We start from the raw sequence: 21,422 nt of genomic DNA on the forward strand, positions 1-21,422 counted from the left end.
GTACAGTATAGTACAGTACAGTATAGTTCAGTCTAGTACAGGGGTGGGCAACTCCAGTCCTCGAGGGCCTGATTGGCGTCACACTTTTTCTCCATCCCTAGCAAACACAGCTGATGAATCAAATGTCATTCTAAACTGAAGATCATGATGAGGTGATTATTGGAGTCAGGTGTGTTAGATGGGGCAAAACGGTGACAACAATCAGGCCCTGGAGGACTGGAATTTCACACCCCTGGTATAGTATGTAGTTATGGGTCCACGGTGAGTGTGTTTACCTTCCCCTCAGACACCCAGACAGCCTGAGTCTGCTGCTCTCTGATAGAGTCCTTGACACTGCCGTACCACGCATCGTTGACAGAGTTCACCTCAATAGTAGCTGTAGGGAGAGGAGGGGGGGAAGGATCAGAGGAGAGGGGGTGGGAAGGAGAGAGGAGGAGAGGGGGTAGGAAGGAGAGAGGAGAGGAGGAGGAGGGATGAAGGGAGAGAGGGGGGGGGAAGACAGTTTTAGCAATATAAACCAGGGAGATAGAGGAAGAGGAGAGAGATAATAAAGAGAGTGGGGGTGAGAAAGGGAGGGGGGAGAGAGAGGATAGAGGGAGAAAGAGAGATAATAGCAGGATGGATGAGAACATAGAGGTTGAGGGAGAGGGGGAGAGAGAGGATAGAGGGAGAAAGAGAGATAATAGCAGGATGGATGAGAACATAGAGAGGGGAGAGGGAGAGGGAGAGAGGGAGAGAGGAGGAGAAGGAGAGAGGGAGAGGGTGTAATGGCACAACAACAACATAAATACACGGTACAACAGATTATCCCTAATGCCGGAAAATAACTTTATCTTGTGTTCAATATTTGTTGAACTGTCATCCATAGTGAGTCCTGTGTGTGTGTGTGTGTGTGTCAGAAAGTCATCTACAGAGAGAGACATGAACATGAATCACTGGCCGACTAGATGAATCACTGGAGTATGTCCTGAAGGAGGGAGCTAACAGTCTTCTAGTGTGTGTGTGTGTACTTCCCTACAAGGAGTGTGCAATGTGTAAGTACAATGACATACAATGTTTGTGTGTATCTGTGTATCTGTGTGTGTGTGTATCTGTACCTAGTGTATCTGTGTGTGTGTGTATCTGTACCTAGTGTATCTGTGTGTGTGTGTGTATCTGTACCTAGTGTATCTGTGTGTGTGTGTGTATCTGTACCTAGTGTATCTGTGTGTGTGTGTGTATCTGTGTGTGAGTGTATCTGTGTGTGTGTGTGTATCTGTACCTAGTGTATCTGTGTGTGTGAGTGTATCTGTACCTAGTGTATCTGTGTGTGTGTGTGTATCTGTGTGTGAGTGTATCTGTGTGTGTGTGTGTATCTGTACCTAGTGTATCTGTGTGTGTGAGTGTATCTGTGTGTGAGTGTATCTGTGTGTGTGTGTGTATCTGTACCTAGTGTATCTGTGTGTGTGAGTGTATCTGTGTGTGAGTGTATCTGTGTGTGTGTAGTCAATTCATGTGTGTGTCTAACCAGAGAAGAGGTGAGAACAGGTCTTCCTCAGTTTGACAGCTTGTTCGTATAGTTTGCGTGCCGAGCGGTTGGATCCCGGTATCACCCTCTGCCTCATGGCCTTAACCCCTGGTTTACTGTCTGGGTTGAAGAAGATGACGATGGGGTACCACTGGCTGTAGTTCAGTGTGTCCACCGCCTTGGGAGTCACATCCAGCAGGGCATGCTTGTCCTACAGGAGACATGGTGGAGGACAATGAGTGACAGAAATGGAGAGAAAGAGATAGAGAAAGACACAGAGAGAGAGAGAGACAGAGAGAGCGAGACAGAGAGCGAGACAGTGTGAGTGAGAGAGAGCGAGACAGAGACAGCGAGACAGTGCGAGTGAGAGAGAGAGAGACAGAGACAGCGAGACAGAGACAGCGAGACAGAGTGCGAGTGCGAGAGAGAGAGAGAGAGAGACAGTGCGAGTGAGAGAGAGATAGAGAGAAACAGAGAGAGAGTTGAGGGACAGTGTCTGACAGACCAATCACATGTCCTCTACTGTATGCTTACTGTTATTGTTCAATATATGTTTATTTTGACCCTTGGTTATTGTTCTTACTGTTATCCCGTTGACAATTTGGATTCTTATTATTTTCATATTGTAAATATCCAAAATAAGCTTTGGCAATAGGTACATTGTTACATCATGCCAATAAAGCAAATTCAATTCAATTCAATTGACAGAGAGAGATTAAGACAGACAGACAGAGACAGAGACAGAGACAGACAGACAGACAGAGAGAGAGAGAGAGAGAGAGAGAGAGAGAACTCAAACCTGCTCGATGATCTGGCGGATGGTGTTGAGTCTCACTACTCCTGAGGATTTCTCTGAACCGGCATCTTTAGGCTCCGTTTCTGACGGTGGACAGAGACGAAGAGAGAGACGGACACAGAGAGACAGACACGGTGTTACTCATTCAATAAATGACTAGTGTGACTCAAAATCAGACAGACAAACTGACACACACACAGACAGACACAAACACACGCATCCACAGATCTAATTTTCCCTAACCCTAACCTGAACCCTAACCTGAACCCTAAACCTAACCTGAACCCTAACCCTAACCTGAACCCTAAACCTAACCCTAACCTGAACCCTAACCCTAACCTGAACCCTAAACCTAACCCTAACCTGAACCCTAACCCTAACCTGAACCCTAAACCTAACCCTAACCTGAACCCTAACCCTAACCTGAACCCTAACCTGAACCCTAACCCTAACCCTAACCTGAACCCTAACCCTAACCTGAACCCTAACCCTAACCCTAACCTGAACCCTAAACTGAACCCTAAACCTAACCCTAACCTGAACCCTAACCCTAACCTGAACCCTAAACCTAACCCTAACCTGAACCCTAACCTGAACCCTAAACCTAACCCTAACCTGAACCCTAAACCTAACCTGAACCCTAAACCTAACCCTAACCTGAACCCTAACCTGAACCCTAACCCTAACCCTAACCCTAACCCTAAACCTAACCCTAACCTGAACCCTAACCCTAACCTGAACCCTAAACCTAACCCTAACCTGAACCCCTGAACCCTAACCCTAACCCTAACCCTAACCTGAACCCTAACCCTAACCCTAACCCTAACCCTAAACCTAACCCGAACCCTAAACCTAACCCTAACCCTAACCCTAACCCTAACCCTAACCTGAACCCTAACCCTAACCCTAACCCTAACCCTAACCCTAACCCTAACCCTAACCCTAACCCTAACCCTAACCCTAACCCTAACAACCCTAACCCTAACCCTAACCCTAACCCTAACCTGAACCCTAACCTGAACCCTAACCCTAACCTGAACCCTAACCTGAACCCTAAACCTAACCCTAACCTGAACCCTAAACCTAACCTGAACCCTAAACCTAACCCGAACCCTAACCTGAACCCTAACCCTAACCTGAACCCTAAACCTAACCCTAACCTGAACCCTAACCCTAACCTGAACCCTAACCTGAACCCTAAACCTAACCCTAACCTGAACCCTAACCCTAACCTGAACCCTAACCTGAACCCTAACCCTAATCTGAACCCTAACCCTAACCCTAACCTGAACCCTAACCCTAACCTGAACCCTAACCCTAACCTGAACCCTAAACCTAACCTGAACCCTAACCCTAACCTGAACCCTAACCTGAACCCTAACCCTAACCTGAACCCTAACCCTAACCTGAACCCTAAACCTAACCCTAACCTGAACCCTAACCCTAACCCTAACCTGAACCCTAACCTGAACCCTAACCCTAACCTGAACCCTAACCTGAACCCTAACCCTAACCCTAACCCTAACCTGAACCCTAACCCTAACCTGAACCCTAACCTGAACCCTAACCCTAACCTGAACCCTAACCCTAACCTGAACCCTAACCCTAACCTGAACCCTAACCCTAACCCTAACCTGAACCCTAACCTGAACCCTAACCTGAACCCTAACCCTAACCTGAGCCCCGGAATCCCTAATTCTAACCCTAACCTGAACCCCGGAATCCCTAACCCTAACCCTAACCTGAACCCTAACCCTAACCTGAACCCTAACCCGAACCCCGGAATCCCTAAAATAAGTGTCCCCGCTTGTCCGAATTGTACTTGTTTTTACTATCCTTCCGAAAACACACACACACCCACACACACCCACACACACCCACACAGTGTGAGGTCCTTACTTGCGATGATGAACAGGTCAGGCAGCTCGTTAGCAAGCTTGTCGTTGGCTGCATCAGCTATAGGTCCAAACAGAACCACGGGACGTCTGAAACCAGCTACAGTACAGTATAGTAGAGAGAGAAAGAGAGAGAGAGAGAACAAACAACAACACGAAGAGTTATCTATCCAAAACGGAGAATTGTGGATAAATCACTTCTCCAATCTTTTTGGCCCTATAACAAAGAACAAACAGCAAAAACATATGAATTACAAATCTTATAATCAACTATTAAAGACTACCAGAACCCACTGGATTCTCCAATTACAATGAATGAACTATAGGACAAAATACAAACCCTCCAACCTAAAAAGCCCTGTGGTGTTGATGGTATCCTACATGAAATTATAAAATATACAGACCACAAATTCCAATTGGCTATACTCAAATTCTTTAACATCATCCTCAGCTCTGTCATCTACCCCAATATTTGGAACCAAGGACTGATCACCCCAATCCACAAAAGTGGAGACACATTTGAACCCAATAACTACCGTGGGATATGTGTCAACAGCAACCGTGGGAAAATCCTCTGCAATATCATTAATTGTCATTAACAGCAGACTTTAACATTTCCTCAGTGAAAACAATGTACTGAGCAAATGTCAAATTGGCTTTTTACCAAATTACTGTATGACAGACCACGTATTCATACTGCACACCCTAACTGACAAACAAACAAAAACAAAGGCAAAGTCTTCTCATGCTTTGTTGACTTCAAAAAAGCTTTCAACTCAATTTCAGTCTGTTATACAGATTGATGGAAAGTGGTGTTGTGAGAAAAACATATAACAATATAAAATCCATGTACAGAACAAACAAGTGTGCAAAAAACACATTTATTTCCTCAAGGCCGTGGGGTGAGACAGGGATGCAGCTTAAGCCCCACCCTCTTCAACATATATATCAACGAATTGGCGAGGGCACTAGAACAGTCTGCAGCACCCGGCCTCACCCTACTAGAACCTGAAGTCAAATTTCTACTGTTTACTGATGATCTGGTGCTTCTGAGGAGGCCACTGGGGAGGCCCCATCCACAAAGTATTAAAATACAGAGAGGCGTTGGTAAAGGTATATTGTCCTGCTAACAGCCCATAATGGGCTGTTATAATACTGTCCTTAATAAAACATTTCTTTATTAAGGACTATCAGAAAGAATGTTGGTATGTATTTATTTTGATCCAAAGCCACGAATGAGTGAGTCATTCAGCTTTATGTAGGTGCCGGGGCTATATGACTGTGCCATCAACTTGATAATATATAACGATATTTTGGAGGTTATTTAGTTTTTTAAAAAACGAAAGTGAGCGATTGTAATCTGAATAAATGCCAAAACTGAAATTTCAACCAATCACTGCCGGTTGTGATACAGCCAACCTAACTAAGAAAAACATTTGACGATATAATTCACCCCTTACCATCCTTTTAGGCCAGTCTATTGTCCAGCTACCTGCTAATAGCCATAATGGCGCTGTACAACGTGACCGTGTGTGTTTGAAAGAGCATTTTCCAGTAAGCAACAATTTGTCTACCTTCATTAGACAACTTTGTTCCAACATTTCTGTAATTCAGTGATATTTATTCCCATAGTAATTTGAAAGAGTATTTTTATAATTATTTTATTAACGAAAGCATAAAGATGCCATTATTAGTTACATTATTTTAGTTTGAACGTGCAGACTGGCACTAATAACAGCAGGAACGTTTCCCTAGTCAGCGCCATTATTAGTGCAATGTCCCTTAAAGTGTTGCTCTGTGCTACCCAGTGTGGCGGGGTGGGGGTCCACCCCCCTCCCCTTCCTCCTCCTCCCTTCCCCATGGGCTAACTCTGTTTTCTGTGCGCGGCTCTGCGGCACAACCCGTACCCCCTGCCCTCGTGCCTTGAACCTCACGCGCTTTCAGTGGATACAGCTGGAGAATCCCACTGTGCGCCACTCAGGAGCCATGACCAATATGACCAATATATATTGTCCTGCTAATAACAGGGTTAATAATATATCTATGAGCATATCCAAGGGGCTTTTATATAATTCTAAATTAATAATAATCGCTTCGTTAAAAATTAACAATATTTTGGAGATTATTTTGTTTTCAAATAACGTAAAAGGAGCGAGAAAAAGGCCTTTCTTGAACATGGGGTGAGACATTGTTACTAATTTGTAAATAAAGCCAGTTTGTTATTTAGAATGATTAATTTCTGTTTTTAGAGGGAGAGAAACCAAAAATCTACAGTCATCTCATGGGTCTCGCAGTCGAGGCCAGCACGGGTATTGAACCAGCATCTGTAGCAACACAGCTTGCACTGCTATGCAGTGTCTTAGACCACTGCGCCACTCAGGTGCTGTACAACGTGACGGTCGGGAGAGGCCTACAGTAAGATCAAAATAATCCAAACAAAATAAAATAATAAAAACCTTAGTGTAACAACAGTTTTAGTAAGTAATACTGAAGTCGTGCACAATTATCAGTTTCTATTTAGGTTTATGTCGCCCATTCATTGTCAGTTAGAGACACAGTAGGACTCAAAAGCATAATCAGTGCTCTAACTCCCCCTTGTGGTGGTCTGGAGCAATGAAGTGGTGACGCAGGGTACCGTACTAAACCACAAATTACCTCTAAGTCCCACAGCATAATCACAAACTTTTAGTGGAGCAACCACAACCTCAAAACAACATGACCATTAGTGGGTCTATCATGCACAACGTTAGGGGTAGAAAAGTGTGTGGCTAGAGGGGCCAACAGTGTCTGATAGGGGAAACAATACAGTTGTAGCCCAGGCCCATTAAAGCTGTGTCTCAGTCCAGTCTCAGTCCAGTCTCAGTCCAGTCTCAGTCCAGTCTCAGTCCTGTCTCAGTCCTGTCTCAGTCCTGTCTCAGTCCTGTCTCAGTCCTGTCTCAGTCCTGTCTCAGTCCTGTCAGCCATAAAACAGCCCAATCTGCTTGACTGAAACAACAGCAGAGGGAGAGCAACTGCTTTAATACATTCCTGTCCTTCGTTTCATAGATACACTCCTCTTCCTCCTGTTCTACCCTTCTGTCCAGTTATCTCCTTCTAATGTCACATTCCATTCTTCTGTAACCTTGTCTTTCTCCTCTTTTGGCGTTCCCTTCCTCTCTCTTTTCCATCTCCTCCCGTCGTCTCTCTCTTTTCATCAACTTTCTCTCGCCACCTTCCTGTATCCTCTCCAGAACGGAGTAGCTCCTGTCTGACTCGTTGACATGCCCTCTCTGAGGACCACTCTCCTCTCACCCTCTCCCCCCTCATTCTCCCCTCACCCTCACCCTCTCACCTCGCCTCCCCCACATTCTCCCCTCCCCCTCCCGCTGGCCCACCCCCCTCACCCTCCAACCTCCTCGTTCTCCCCTGTGGTGTGTATTTCCTGTGTTTAGCGTGACAACCATCTTTCTCTCACTGCACCCCCCACCCCCCCACCCCTTCCTGTGTGTGTGTTGTTTCCTGTCTGTTTCCCAATGCAGGCCTGCTTTTCTATCACCCCTCTTCTCCTCAATGATATACTTCTCCTCAACTTCCTCCTCTCCTCAATGATATACTTCTCAACTTCCTCCTCTCCTCAATGATATACTTACCCTCAACTGTCCCTACTCCTCTCTCGCTCTTCTCCCCCTCCCCTCCTTTCTCCTTCCTCTCTTCTCTTCTCTTCTCCCCTGTCCCCCTCTCTTCTCTCCATTCTCCTCTCCTCCCAACCCCCTCTCTTCTCCCCTTTCTCTTCGCTCTTCTCCCTCTCCTCTCTTCTCCCTCATTTCCATCTCCCTCTCCTCTCCCCCTCTCTCCTCCCTCTCTTATCTCCTCCCTGTGTCTTCTCCCTCCCTCTCATCTCCTCCCCCCTCTCCTCTCTTCTCCCTCCCTTCTCCCTTCTCCCTCTCCTCTCATTTCCCTTCTCCTCTCTCCCACCTCCCCCTCTCTTCTTCTCTCCTATCCTCTACCTTCTCCTCTCCCCTCACTTCTCCCCTCCCCTCACTTCTCAACTCTTATTTCTTGTGTCGTTTCCTTAGAATGTCAGACCCACCCTCTCGGAGCACGACTCTCTCGTACGCGGGGAAGCGTGTGGCGACGGGCGTAGCACTGACGTCCTCTCTGCTCTTCCTCAGCTCCTTTCTCTTGGCTGCCCTTTGGCCCCGCAGACGCCAGAAGTCAGCCCGGTCCGTCCCAGCGGCCTTCTGGGAGTTCTGGACACTCGCCATCTGGTCAGCCCTGGGAGAAAGGGAGGGAGGGGGAGGGAAGGAGGAGGGGGGGAGGGGGGAGAGAGAGACCGACAGACAGAGAGTATGACCATATTAGAGACACATATTTCCCTCAGATTACACAGATCCACAAAGAACTTGAAAACAAATCCAATGTTGATAAACTCCCATATCTACTGGGTGAAATTCCACAGTGTGCCATCACAGCAGCAAGATTTGTGACCTGTTGCCACAAGAAAAGGGCAACCAGTGAAGAACAAACACCATTGTAAATAAAACACATATTTATCTTTATTTATTTTCTCTTTTTTACTTTAACTATTTGCACATCGTTACAACACTGTATATATACACATAATTTGACATTTGAAATGTCTTTATTCTTTTGGAACTTCTGTGAGTGTACTGTTTACTTTTTATTGTTTATTTCACTTTTGTTTATCCATTTCACTTGCTTTGGCAATGTAAACATATATTTCCCATGCCAATAAAGCCCCTTGAATTGAATTGAGAGAGAGAGAGAGACATTTGGTGAGACGGGTCAGAACAGAAGAGAGCAGAAAGTGATGAGAGAGGAGGAGTGATGAGAGAGGAGGAGTGATGAGAGAGGAGGAGTGATGAGAGAGGAGGAGTGATGAGAGAGGAGGAGTGATGAGAGAGGAGGAGTGATGAGAGAGGAGGAGTGATGAGAGATGAGGAGTGTGAGAGAGGAGGAGTGATGAGAGATGAGGAGTGATGAGAGATGAGGAGTGTGAGAGATGAGGAGTGATGAGAGAGGAGGAGTGATGAGAGAGGAGGAGTGATGAGGAGTGATGAGGAGTGATGAGAGAGGAGGAGTGATGAGAGAGGAGGAGTGATGAGAGAGGAGGAGTGATGAGAGATGAGGAGTGATGAGAGAGGAGGAGTGATGAGAGAGGAGGAGTGATGAGAGAGGAGGAGTGATGAGAGAGGAGGAGTGATGAGAGAGGAGGAGTGATGAGAGAGGAGGAGTGATGAGAGAGGAGGAGTGATGAGAGATGAGGAGTGATGAGAGAGGAAGAGTGATGAGAGATGAGGAGTGTGAGAGAGGAGGAGTGATGAGAGATGAGGAGTGATGAGAGATGAGGAGTGTGAGAGATGAGGAGTGATGAGAGAGGAGGAGTGATGAGAGAGGAGGAGTGATGAGGAGTGATGAGGAGTGATGAGTGATGAGGAGTGATGAGAGAGGAGGAGTGATGAGAGAGGAGGAGTGATGAGAGAGGAGGAGTGATGAGAGAGGAGGAGTGATGAGAGAGGAGGAGTGATGAGAGAGGAGGAGTGATGAGAGAGGAGGAGTGATGAGAGAGGAGGAGTGATGAGAGAGGAGGAGTGATGAGAGAGGAGGAGTGATGAGAGAGGAGGAGTGATGAGAGAGGAGGAGTGATGAGAGAGGAGGAGTGATGAGAGAGGAGGAGTGATGAGAGATGAGGAGTGATGAGAGAGGAGGAGTGATGAGAGAGGAGGAGTGATGAGGAGTGATGAGGAGTGATGAGAGAGGAGGAGTGATGAGAGAGGAGGAGTGATGAGGAGAGATGAGGAGTGATGAGAGAGGAGGAGTGATGAGAGAGGAGGAGTGATGAGAGAGGAGGAGTGATGAGAGAGGAGGAGTGATGAGAGAGGAGGAGTGATGAGAGAGGAGGAGTGATGAGAGAGGAGGAGTGATGAGAGAGGAGGAGTGATGAGAGAGGAGGAGTGATGAGAGAGGAGGAGTGATGAGAGAGGAGGAGTGATGAGAGAGGAGGAGTGATGAGAGAGGAGGAGTGATGAGAGAGGAGGAGTGATGAGAGAGGAGGAGTGATGAGAGAGGAGGAGTGATGAGAGAGGATGAGTGATGAGAGATGAGGAGTGATGAGTGATGAGGAGTGATGAGAGAGGAGGAGTGATGAGAGATGAGAGAGGAGGAGTGATGAGAGAGGAGGAGTGATGAGAGATGAGGAGGAGGAGTGATGAGAGATGAGGAGTGATGAGAGAGGAGGAGTGATGAGGAGTGATGAGAGGAGGAGTGATGAGAGAGGAGGAGTGATGAGAGAGGAGGAGTGATGAGAGAGGAGGAGTGATGAGAGAAGAGGAGTGATGAGAGAGGAGGAGTGATGGAGAGGAGGAGTGATGAGAGAGGAGGAGTGATGAGAGAGGAGGAGTGATGAGAGAGGAGGAGTGATGAGAGAGGAGGAGTGATGAGAGAGGAGGAGTGATGAGAGAGGAGGAGTGATGAGAGAAGAGGAGTGATGAGAGAAGAGGAGTGATGAGAGAGGAGGAGTGATGAGAGAGGAGGAGTGATGAGAGAGGAGGAGTGATGAGAGAGGAGGAGTGATGAGAGAGGAGGAGTGATGAGAGAGGAGGAGTGATGAGAGAGGAGGAGTGATGAGAGAGGAGGAGTGATGAGAGATGAGGAGTGATGAGTGATGAGGAGTGATGAGAGAGGAGGAGTGATGAGAGATGAGGAGGAGGAGTGATGAGAGAGGAGGAGTGATGAGGAGTGATGAGAGAGGAGGAGTGATGAGAGATGAGGAGTGATGAGAGAGGAGGAGTGATGAGAGAGGAGGAGTGATGAGGAGTGATGAGAGAGGAGGAGTGATGAGAGAGGAGGAGTGATGAGAGAGGAAGAGTGATGAGAGATGAGGAGTGTGAGAGAGGAGGAGTGATGAGAGATGAGGAGTGATGAGAGATGAGGAGTGATGAGAGAGGAGGAGTGATGAGAGAGGAGGAGTGATGAGAGAGGAGGAGTGATGAGAGAGGAGTGATGAGAGAGGAGGAGTGATGAGAGAGGAGGAGTGATGAGAGAGGAGGAGTGATGAGTGATGAGGAGTGATGAGAGATGAGGAGTGATGAGAGATGAGGAGTGATGAGAGAGGAGGAGTGATGAGAGATGAGGAGGAGGAGTGATGAGAGAGGAGGAGTGATGAGGAGTGATGAGAGAGGAGGAGTGATGAGAGATGAGGAGTGATGAGAGAGGAGGAGTGATGAGAGAGGAGGAGTGATGAGGAGTGATGAGAGAGGAGGAGTGATGAGAGAGGAGGAGTGATGAGAGAGGAAGAGTGATGAGAGATGAGGAGTGTGAGAGAGGAGGAGTGATGAGAGATGAGGAGTGATGAGAGATGAGGAGTGATGAGAGATGAGGAGTGTGAGAGAGGAGGAGTGATGAGAGAGGAGGAGTGATGAGAGAGGAGGAGTGATGAGAGAGGAGGAGTGATGAGAGATGAGGAGTGATGAGAGAGGAGGAGTGATGAGAGAGGAGGAGTGATGAGGAGTGATGAGAGAGGAGGAGTGATGAGAGAGGAGGAGTGATGAGGAGTGATGAGAGAGGAGGAGTGATGAGAGAGGAGGAGTGATGAGAGAGGAGGAGTGATGAGAGAGGAGGAGTGATGAGAGATGAGGAGTGATGAGAGAGGAGGAGTGATGAGAGAGGAGGAGTGATGAGAGAGGAGGAGTGATGAGGAGTGATGAGAGAGGAGGAGTGATGAGAGATGAGGAGTGATGAGAGAGGAGGAGTGATGAGAGAGGAGGAGTGATGAGGAGTGATGAGAGAGGAGGAGTGATGAGAGAGGAGGAGTGATGAGAGATGAGGAGTGATGAGAGAGGAGGAGTGATGAGAGATGAGGAGTGATGAGAGATGAGGAGTGATGAGAGAGGAGGAGTGATGAGAGAGGAGGAGTGATGAGGAGTGATGAGAGAGGAGGAGTGATGAGAGAGGAGGAGTGATGAGAGAAGAGGAGTGATGAGAGAGGAGGAGTGATGAGAGAGGAGGAGTGATGAGAGATGAGGAGTGATGAGAGAGGAGGAGTGATGAGAGATGAGGAGTGATGAGAGAGTGAGGAGTGATGAGAGAGTGAGGGAGTGATGAGAGAGGAGGAGTGATAGAGAGAGGAGTGAGTGATGAGAGAGGAGGAGTGATGAGAGAGGAGGAGTGATGAGAGATGAGGAGTGATGAGAGATGAGGAGTGTGAGAGATGAGGAGTGATGAGAGATGAGGAGTGATGAGAGAGGAGGAGTGATGAGAGATGAGGAGGAGGAGTGATGAGAGAGGAGGAGTGATGAGGAGTGATGAGAGAGGAGGAGTGATGAGAGATGAGGAGTGATGAGAGAGGAGGAGTGATGAGAGAGGAGGAGTGATGAGGAGTGATGAGAGAGGAGGAGTGATGAGAGAGGAGGAGTGATGAGTGATGAGAGAGGAAGAGTGATGAGAGATGAGGAGTGATGAGAGAGGAGGAGTGATGAGAGATGAGGAGTGATGAGAGATGAGGAGTGATGAGAGATGAGGAGTGATGAGAGAGGAGGAGTGATGAGAGAGGAGGAGTGATGAGAGAGGAGGAGTGATGAGAGAGGAGGAGTGATGAGAGATGAGGAGTGATGAGAGAGGAGGAGTGATGAGAGAGGAGGAGTGATGAGGAGTGATGAGAGAGGAGGAGTGATGAGAGAGGAGGAGTGATGAGAGAGGAGGAGTGATGAGAGAGGAGGAGTGATGAGAGAGGAGGAGTGATGAGAAAGGAGGAGTGATGAGAAAGGAGGAGTGATGAGAGAGGAGGAGTGATGAGAGAGGAGGAGTGATGAGAGAGGAGGAGTGATGAGAGAGGAGGAGTGATGAGGAGTGATGAGAGAGGAGGAGTGATGAGAGAGGAGGAGTGATGAGAGAGGAGGAGTGATGAGAGAGGAGGAGTGATGAGGAGTGATGAGAGAGGAGGAGTGATGAGAGAGGAGGAGTGATGAGAGATGAGGAGTGATGAGAGATGAGGAGTGATGAGAGAGGAGGAGTGATGAGAGAGGAGGAGTGATGAGGAGTGATGAGAGAGGAGGAGTGATGAGAGAGGAGGAGTGATGAGAGAAGAGGAGTGATGAGAGAGGAGGAGTGATGAGAGAGGAGGAGTGATGAGAGATGAGGAGTGATGAGAGAGGAGGAGTGATGAGAGATGAGGAGTGATGAGAGATGAGGAGTGATGAGAGAGGAGTGATGAGAGATGAGTGATGAGAGAGGAGGAGTGATGAGAGAGGAGGAGTGATGAGAGAGGAGGAGTGATGAGAGATGAGGAGTGATGAGAGATGAGGAGTGATGAGAGAGGAGGAGTGATGAGAGAGGAGGAGTGATGAGAGAGGAGGAGTGATGAGAGAGGAGGAGTGATGAGAGAGGAGGAGTGATGAGAGAGGAGGAGTGATGAGAGAGGAGGAGTGATGAGAGAGGAGGAGTGATGAGAGAGGAGGAGTGATGAGAGAGGAGGAGTGATGAGAGATGAGGAGTGATGAGAGAGGAGGAGTGATGAGAGAGGAGGAGTGATGAGAGAGGAGGAGTGATGAGGAGTGATGAGAGAGGAGGAGTGATGAGAGATGAGGAGTGATGAGAGAGGAGGAGTGATGAGAGAGGAGGAGTGATGAGGAGTGATGAGAGAGGAGGAGTGATGAGAGAGGAGGAGTGATGAGAGATGAGGAGTGATGAGAGAGGAGGAGTGATGAGAGATGAGGAGTGATGAGAGATGAGGAGTGATGAGAGAGGAGGAGTGATGAGAGAGGAGGAGTGATGAGGAGTGATGAGAGAGGAGGAGTGATGAGAGAGGAGGAGTGATGAGAGAAGAGGAGTGATGAGAGAGGAGGAGTGATGAGAGAGGAGGAGTGATGAGAGATGAGGAGTGATGAGAGAGGAGGAGTGATGAGAGATGAGGAGTGATGAGAGATGAGGAGTGATGAGAGATGAGGAGTGATGAGAGAGGAGTGATGAGAGATGAGTGATGAGAGAGGAGGAGTGATGAGAGAGGAGGAGTGATGAGAGAGGAGGAGTGATGAGAGATGAGGAGTGATGAGAGAGGAGGAGTGATGAGAGAGGAGGAGTGATGAGAGAGGAGGAGTGATGAGAGATGAGGAGTGATGAGGAGTGATGAGAGAGGAGGAGTGATGAGAGAGGAGGAGTGATGAGAGAGGAGGAGTGATGAGAGAGGAGGAGTGATGAGAGAGGAGGAGTGATGAGAGAGGAGGAGTGTGAGAGAGGAGGAGTGATGAGAGAGGAGGAGTGATGAGAGAGGAGGAGTGATGAGAGAGGAGGAGTGATGAGAGAGGAGGAGTGATGAGAGAGGAGGAGTGATGAGAGATGAGGAGTGATGAGGAGTGATGAGAGAGGAGGAGTGATGAGAGAGGAGGAGTGATGAGAGAGGAGGAGTGATGAGAGAGGAGTGATGAGAGATGAGGAGTGATGAGAGATGAGGAGTGATGAGAGAGGAGGAGTGATGAGAGAGGAGGAGTGATGAGAGAGGAGGAGTGATGAGAGAGGAGGAGTGATGAGAGAGGAGGAGTGATGAGAGAGGAGGAGTGATGAGAGAGGAGGAGTGATGAGAGATGAGGAGTGATGAGAGAGGAGGAGTGATGAGAGAGGAGGAGTGATGAGAGAGGAGGAGTGATGAGAGAGGAGGAGTGATGAGAGAGGAGGAGTGATGAGAGAGGAGGAGTGATGAGAGAGGAGGAGTGATGAGGAGTGATGAGGAGTGATGAGAGATGAGGAGTGATGAGAGAGGAGGAGTGATGAGAGAGGAGGAGTGATGAGGAGTGATGAGAGAGGAGGAGTGATGAGAGAGGAGGAGTGATGAGAGAGGAAGAGTGATGAGAGATGAGGAGTGTGAGAGAGGAGGAGTGATGAGAGATGAGGAGTGATGAGAGATGAGGAGTGATGAGAGAGGAGGAGTGATGAGAGAGGAGGAGTGATGAGAGAGGAGGAGTGATGAGAGAGGAGTGATGAGAGAGGAGGAGTGATGAGAGAGGAGGAGTGATGAGAGAGGAGGAGTGATGAGTGATGAGGAGTGATGAGAGATGAGGAGTGATGAGAGATGAGGAGTGATGAGAGAGGAGGAGTGATGAGAGATGAGGAGGAGGAGTGATGAGAGAGGAGGAGTGATGAGGAGTGATGAGAGAGGAGGAGTGATGAGAGATGAGGAGTGATGAGAGAGGAGGAGTGATGAGAGAGGAGGAGTGATGAGGAGTGATGAGAGAGGAGGAGTGATGAGAGAGGAGGAGTGATGAGAGAGGAAGAGTGATGAGAGATGAGGAGTGTGAGAGAGGAGGAGTGATGAGAGATGAGGAGTGATGAGAGATGAGGAGTGATGAGAGATGAGGAGTGTGAGAGAGGAGGAGTGTGAGAGAGGAGGAGTGATGAGAGAGGAGGAGTGATGAGAGAGGAGGAGTGATGAGAGATGAGGAGTGATGAGAGAGGAGGAGTGATGAGAGATGAGGAGTGATGAGAGAGGAGGAGTGATGAGAGAGGAGGAGTGATGAGGAGTGATGAGAGAGGAGGAGTGATGAGAGAGGAGGAGTGATGAGAGAGGAGGAGTGATGAGAGAGGAGGAGTGATGAGAGAGGAGGAGGGATGAGAGAGGAGGAGTGATGAGAGATGAGGAGTGATGAGAGATGAGGAGTGATGAGAGAGGAGGAGTGATGAGAGAGGAGGAGTGATGAGAGAGGAGGAGTGATGAGGAGTGATGAGAGAGGAGGAGTGATGAGAGATGAGGAGTGATGAGAGAGGAGGAGTGATGAGAGAGGAGGAGTGATGAGGAGTGATGAGAGAGGAGGAGTGATGAGAGAGGAGGAGTGATGAGAGAAGAGGAGTGATGAGAGAGGAGGAGTGATGAGAGAGGAGGAGTGATGAGAGATGAGGAGTGATGAGAGAGGAGGAGTGATGAGAGATGAGGAGTGATGAGAGATGAGGAGTGATGAGAAAGGAGTGATGAGAGATGAGTGATGAGAGAGGAGGAGTGATGAGAGAGGAGGAGTGATGAGAGAGGAGGAGTGATGAGAGATGAGGAGTGTGAGAGATGAGGAGTGATGAGAGAGGAGGAGTGATGAGAGAGGAGGAGTGATGAGAGAGGAGGAGTGATGAGAGATGAGGAGTGATGAGGAGTGATGAGAGAGGAGGAGTGATGAGAGAGGAGGAGTGATGAGAGAGGAGGAGTGATGAGAGAGGAGGAGTGATGAGAGAGGAGGAGTGTGAGAGATGAGGAGTGATGAGAGAGGAGGAGTGATGAGAGAGGAGGAGTGATGAGAGAGGAGGAGTGATGAGAGAGGAGGAGTGATGAGAGATGAGGAGTGATGAGGAGTGATGAGAGAGGAGGAGTGATGAGAGAGGAGGAGTGATGAGAGAGGAGGAGTGATGAGAGAGGAGGAGTGATGAGAGAGGAGTGATGAGAGATGAGGAGTGATGAGAGAGGAGGAGTGATGAGAGAGGAGGAGTGATGAGAGAGGAGGAGTGATGAGAGAGGAGGAGTGATGAGAGAGGAGTGATGAGAGAGGAGGAGTGATGAGAGGAGGAGGAGTGATGAGAGGAGGAGGAGTGATGAGAGGAGGAGGAGTGATGAGAGGAGGAGGAGTGATGAGAGAGGAGGAGTGATGAGAGAGGAGGAGTGATGAGAGAGGAGGAGTGATGAGAGAGGAGGAGTGATGAGAGAGGAGGAGTGATGAGAGAGGAGGAGTGATGAGAGATGAGGAGTGATGAGAGAGGAGGAGTGATGAGAGAGGAGGAGTGATGAGAGAGGAGGAGTGATGAGAGAGGAGGAGTGATGAGAGATGAGGAGTGATGAGAGATGAGGAGTGATGAGAGAGGAGGAGTGATGAGAGATGAGGAGTGATGAGAGAGGAGGAGTGATGAGAGAGGAGGAGTGATGAGAGAGGAGGAGTGATGAGAGAGGAGGAGTGATGAGAGATGAGGAGTGATGAGAGAGGAGGAGTGATGAGAGATGAGGAGTGTGAGGACCTGTGCTGTGTGTTTTGGGCTTTCGTGCCCTTGTGGATTGCTCAGATGATTACGGGTCTCGTCCCGTGTGGTATCATTGTGCACGTGTGTTATTTATTCAAGGTACTCCTCGCTCTTTTGTTTGGGTTTCAACCCTGTGTTTTTACACGGCACGGCGTAAATGAGGTACAATAACAAAAACGATTACGCATTCCTGCGTCTGTCTCCCGAATCTCTTCATACCAACGTGACAGAGAGAGATGGTCCTGATGTGACTGAACACTCCCCTAACAGTCAACTGGTGGCCAGGGAATCTTATCTGTCCTGGAAAAGTTACTATAGCTGAGCCAAATCCTAACTTCAGAAACTCTCCTTTAGTTTCCTCCCAGTTCATCGCACCTGCTCGAGTTAGGGGTGATTACCTGTTCATTATGGATGATGCCTTAGGAATGATTACCTGTTCATTACGGATGATGCCTTAGGGATGATTACCTGTTCATTATGGATGATGCCTTAGGGATGATTACCTGTTCATTACGGATGATGCCTTAGGGGTGATTACCTGTTCATTATGGATGATGCCTTAGGGGTGATTACCTGTTCATTACGGATGATGCCTTAGGGATGATTACCTGTTCATTATGGATGATGCCTTAGGGATGATTACCTGTTCATTATGGATGATGCCTTAGGGATGATTACCTGTTCATTACGGATGATGCCTTAGGGATGATTACCTGTTCATTACGGATGGTGCCTTAGGGATGATTACCTGTTCATTATGGATGATGCCTTAGGGATGATTACCTGTTCATTACGGATGGTGCCTTAGGGATGATTACCTGTTCATTACGGATGATGCCTTAGGGATGATTACCTGTTCATTACGGATGATGCCTTAGGGATGATTACCTGTTCATTACGGATGGTGCCTTAGGGATGATTACCTGTTCATTATGGATGATGCCTTAGGGATGATTACCTGTTCATTACGGATGATGCCTTAGGGATGATTACCTGTTCATTACGGATGATGCCTTAGGGATGATTACCTGTTCATTACGGATGATGCCTTAGGGATGATTACCTGTTCATTACGGATGATGCCTTAGGGATGATTACCTGTTCATTACGGATGATGCCTTAGGGATGATTACCTGTTCATTACGGATGGTGCCTTAGGGATGATTACCTGTTCATTATGGATGATGCCTTAGGGATGATTACCTGTTCATTACGGATGATGCCTTAGGGATGATTACCTGTTCATTATGGATGATGCCTTAGGGATGATTAACTGTTCATTATGGATGATGCCTTAGGGGTGATTACCTGTTCATTATGGATGATGCCTTAGGGATGATTACCTGTTCATTATGGATGACGCCTTAGGGATGATTACCTGTTCATTACAGATGATGCCTTAGGGGTGATTACCTGTTCATTATGGATGATGCCTTAGGGATGTTTACCTGCTCTTGTTGGGGATGATGCCCTTCTCTAGCAGCTGTTTGTCCTTGCCGGTGCGGATGGCCAGCCAGTTGCCCAGCTTGCCGTCGTAGAGGGTGTCCACCACCTTAAAGATCTCCCCTCTGGAGAAAGCCAGGCTCTGGGGAGCCTCCCGCTCATACTCAAAATGAGTCCTGATAAAGAAGGAGTCCCCACGACCAGACACCAGGATGTCATTGTAGACTGGAGAAAGGGAGGGGAGGAGAGAGAGAGGAGGGGAGGGAGGGGATAAGGGAGAGAGGGCGAGGAAAAGAGAAAGAGAGGAGGGAGGGGATATGGGAGGAGAGAGAGAGGGAGGGAGAACGAGAAAGGAGGGGAGGGAGGGGATAAGGGAGAGAGGGCGAGGAAAATAGAAAGAGAGAGGATGGGAGGGGAGGGGATAAGGGAGAGAGGGCGAGGAAAAGAGAAAGAGAGAGGAGGGGAGGGGATAAGGGAGAGAGGGCGAGGAAAAGAGAAAGAGAGAGGAGGGGATAAGGGAGAGAGGGCGAGGAAAAGAGAAAGAAAGGAGAGAGGGGATAAGGGAGAGAGGGTGAGGAAAAGAGAAAGAGAGGAGGGGAGGGGATAAGGTAGAGAGAGACAGAGAGAGAGAGAGAGAGAGAGAGAGAGAGAGAGAGAGAGAGAGAGAGAGAGAGAGAGAGAGAGAGAGAGTGAGTGAGTGAGTGAGTGGAGAGAGAAAGTGAGTGTAGATAGAGTGAGTGGAGAGAGAGATCCAGATCTCAGGGAATTAGACCCAAGTTCTCAATTGGTACAAAATATATAGAGTACTGTACACACTACAATTACTGAGGTTTAAAAATAAGCTCAACTGGACACCTTAATGAGGCAGTGAATGAACTGAGAGAGAAAGCACGCAGGGCATTCTACGCCATTAAAAAGCTAATTCAAATACCTATTAGAATTTGGCTAAAACTAATTGAATATGTCATTGAACCAATTGCACTTTATGGCAGCGAGGTGTGGAGTCCACTTGCCAAACAAGATTTCACCAAATGGGACAAACACCCAATTGAAACCCTGCATGCAGAGTTCTGTAAGATTCTCCTAAATGTCCAGAGGAAAACTAAAAACAATGCATGCAGGGCAGAATTAGGCAAATATCCACTAATAATAAAAACTCAAAAAACAGCAATTAAGTTTTGGAAACATCTAAAATACAGTGACCCCCCTCTCATATCTTTACCAAGCCCTGCAATGCCAAGAGCTGAGCAAAGACAAGAGTCCCCTCATCCAGCTGGTCCTGGGGCTGAGTTCACAAACCTGTTCTACTAACACACTGAAGCCTCAGGACCAGAACATCCAATCAATCAGGATAAACCAAATTACAACACAGTCAAAACAAAACTATATTGCTTATTGGGAAACACAAGCACAAACACAAAGCAAAATGCAGTGCTATCTGGCCCTAAATCGACAGTACACTGTGGCTAAATATTTGACCATGGTTACTGATCAAAACCTTAGAAAAACCTTGACAAAGTACAGGCTCAGTGAGCACAGCCTTGCCATTGAGTAGGGTAGACACAGGAAAACCTGGCTCCCTGTAGAGGAAAGGCTGTGCAACCACTGCACAACAGCAGAACCTGAGACGGAGCTGCATTTCCTGACAAAATGTCAAAAATATAAAACAATTAGAGAGTGTCATTTCCCCAAATTTGAAACCCTTATTCAAGGTTTCAAAGACCTCTCTGATGAGGATAGGCTACCCGTCCTGTTGGGGGAGGACGCAGAGAGCTGTGGGTTGGCAGCGCACTACATTGCTGCCTGCCATAAGTTGAGGGACAGTGTCTGTCGTGTGTGTGTGTGTGTGTGTGTGTGTGTGTGTGTGTGTGTGTGTGTGTGTGTGTGTGTGTGTGTGTGTGTGTGTGTGTGTGTGTGTGTGTGTGTGTGTGTGTGTGTGTGCGCGCAGCGTTAGAGAGAACAAGATTTGGTGTGGTTCCAAATTCAGTAGTGCTCCTACAGCTCTCCCCTAACAACCCAGCTGCTAGCTCGACACACAGCCTGTCTGGCTAATGTACCGCAACTCCCACAATACACTGCTCCCTGCCTGTGTCTGTCTGCATGTCGGTGTCCGCCTTCCTGCCTGCCTGCCTGTCTGCCTGCCTGCCTGCCTGCCTGCCTGCCTGCCTGCCTGTCTGTCTGTCTGCCTGTCTGTCTGTCTGCCTGTCTGCCTGCCTGTCTGTCTGTCTGTAGATGAGACCTCCTGTACCTCACACAGACAGGATGAGTCCCAAATAGCAACGTAGTGCAGTACCTTTGATCCCAGCCCCTGGTCAGTAGTGGCACTATGAAGGAAATAGGGGCCATTTGGGACGTAACCATAGTTACAGAGATACGTCTGAGCACCAGGAGCATGTAGATAGACTAGTATACAGCACACTGACACAGTTACTACAGATAAACAGCACACTGACACAGTTATTACAGATAAACAGCACACTGACACAGTTATTACAGATAAACAACACACTGACACAGTTATTACAGATAAACAGCACACTGACACAGTTATTACAGATAAACAGCACACTGACACAGTTATTACAGATAAACAGCACACTGACACAGTTATTACAGATAAACAGCACACTGACACAGTTATTACAGATAAACAGCACACTGACACAGTTATTACAGATAAACAGCACACTAACTGACAGTTATTACAGATAAACAGCACACTGACACAGTTATTACAGATAAACAGCACACTGACACAGTTATTACAGATAAACAGCACACTAACTGACAGTTATTACAG

At 47.9% G+C, this 21,422-nt stretch overlaps 1 protein-coding gene across 4 annotated transcripts in view; it reads right to left on the bottom strand.

Moving 5' to 3' along the window:
• Window positions 1-21,422, bottom strand: part of LOC139544986 (tight junction protein ZO-2-like) — a 197,038-nt gene that overhangs the window by 10,110 nt on the left and 165,506 nt on the right. For all 4 annotated transcript variants that reach the window (XM_071352257.1, XM_071352258.1, XM_071352260.1 and 1 more), the window contains exons 13-18: window positions 18,628-18,847; window positions 8,268-8,452; window positions 4,203-4,298; window positions 2,307-2,386; window positions 1,508-1,718; window positions 276-376 (exon numbers count right to left, since the gene is read on the bottom strand). In XM_071352257.1, coding sequence (XP_071208358.1) covers window positions 276-376; window positions 1,508-1,718; window positions 2,307-2,386; window positions 4,203-4,298; window positions 8,268-8,452; window positions 18,628-18,847 — 893 coding nt within the window. The remainder of the gene's footprint in view (window positions 1-275; window positions 377-1,507; window positions 1,719-2,306; window positions 2,387-4,202; window positions 4,299-8,267; window positions 8,453-18,627; window positions 18,848-21,422) is intronic.

This window comes from Salvelinus alpinus, chromosome 19, assembly GCF_045679555.1.
Source record: "Salvelinus alpinus chromosome 19, SLU_Salpinus.1, whole genome shotgun sequence".
Classification (NCBI taxonomy): Eukaryota; Metazoa; Chordata; class Actinopteri; order Salmoniformes; family Salmonidae; genus Salvelinus; species Salvelinus alpinus.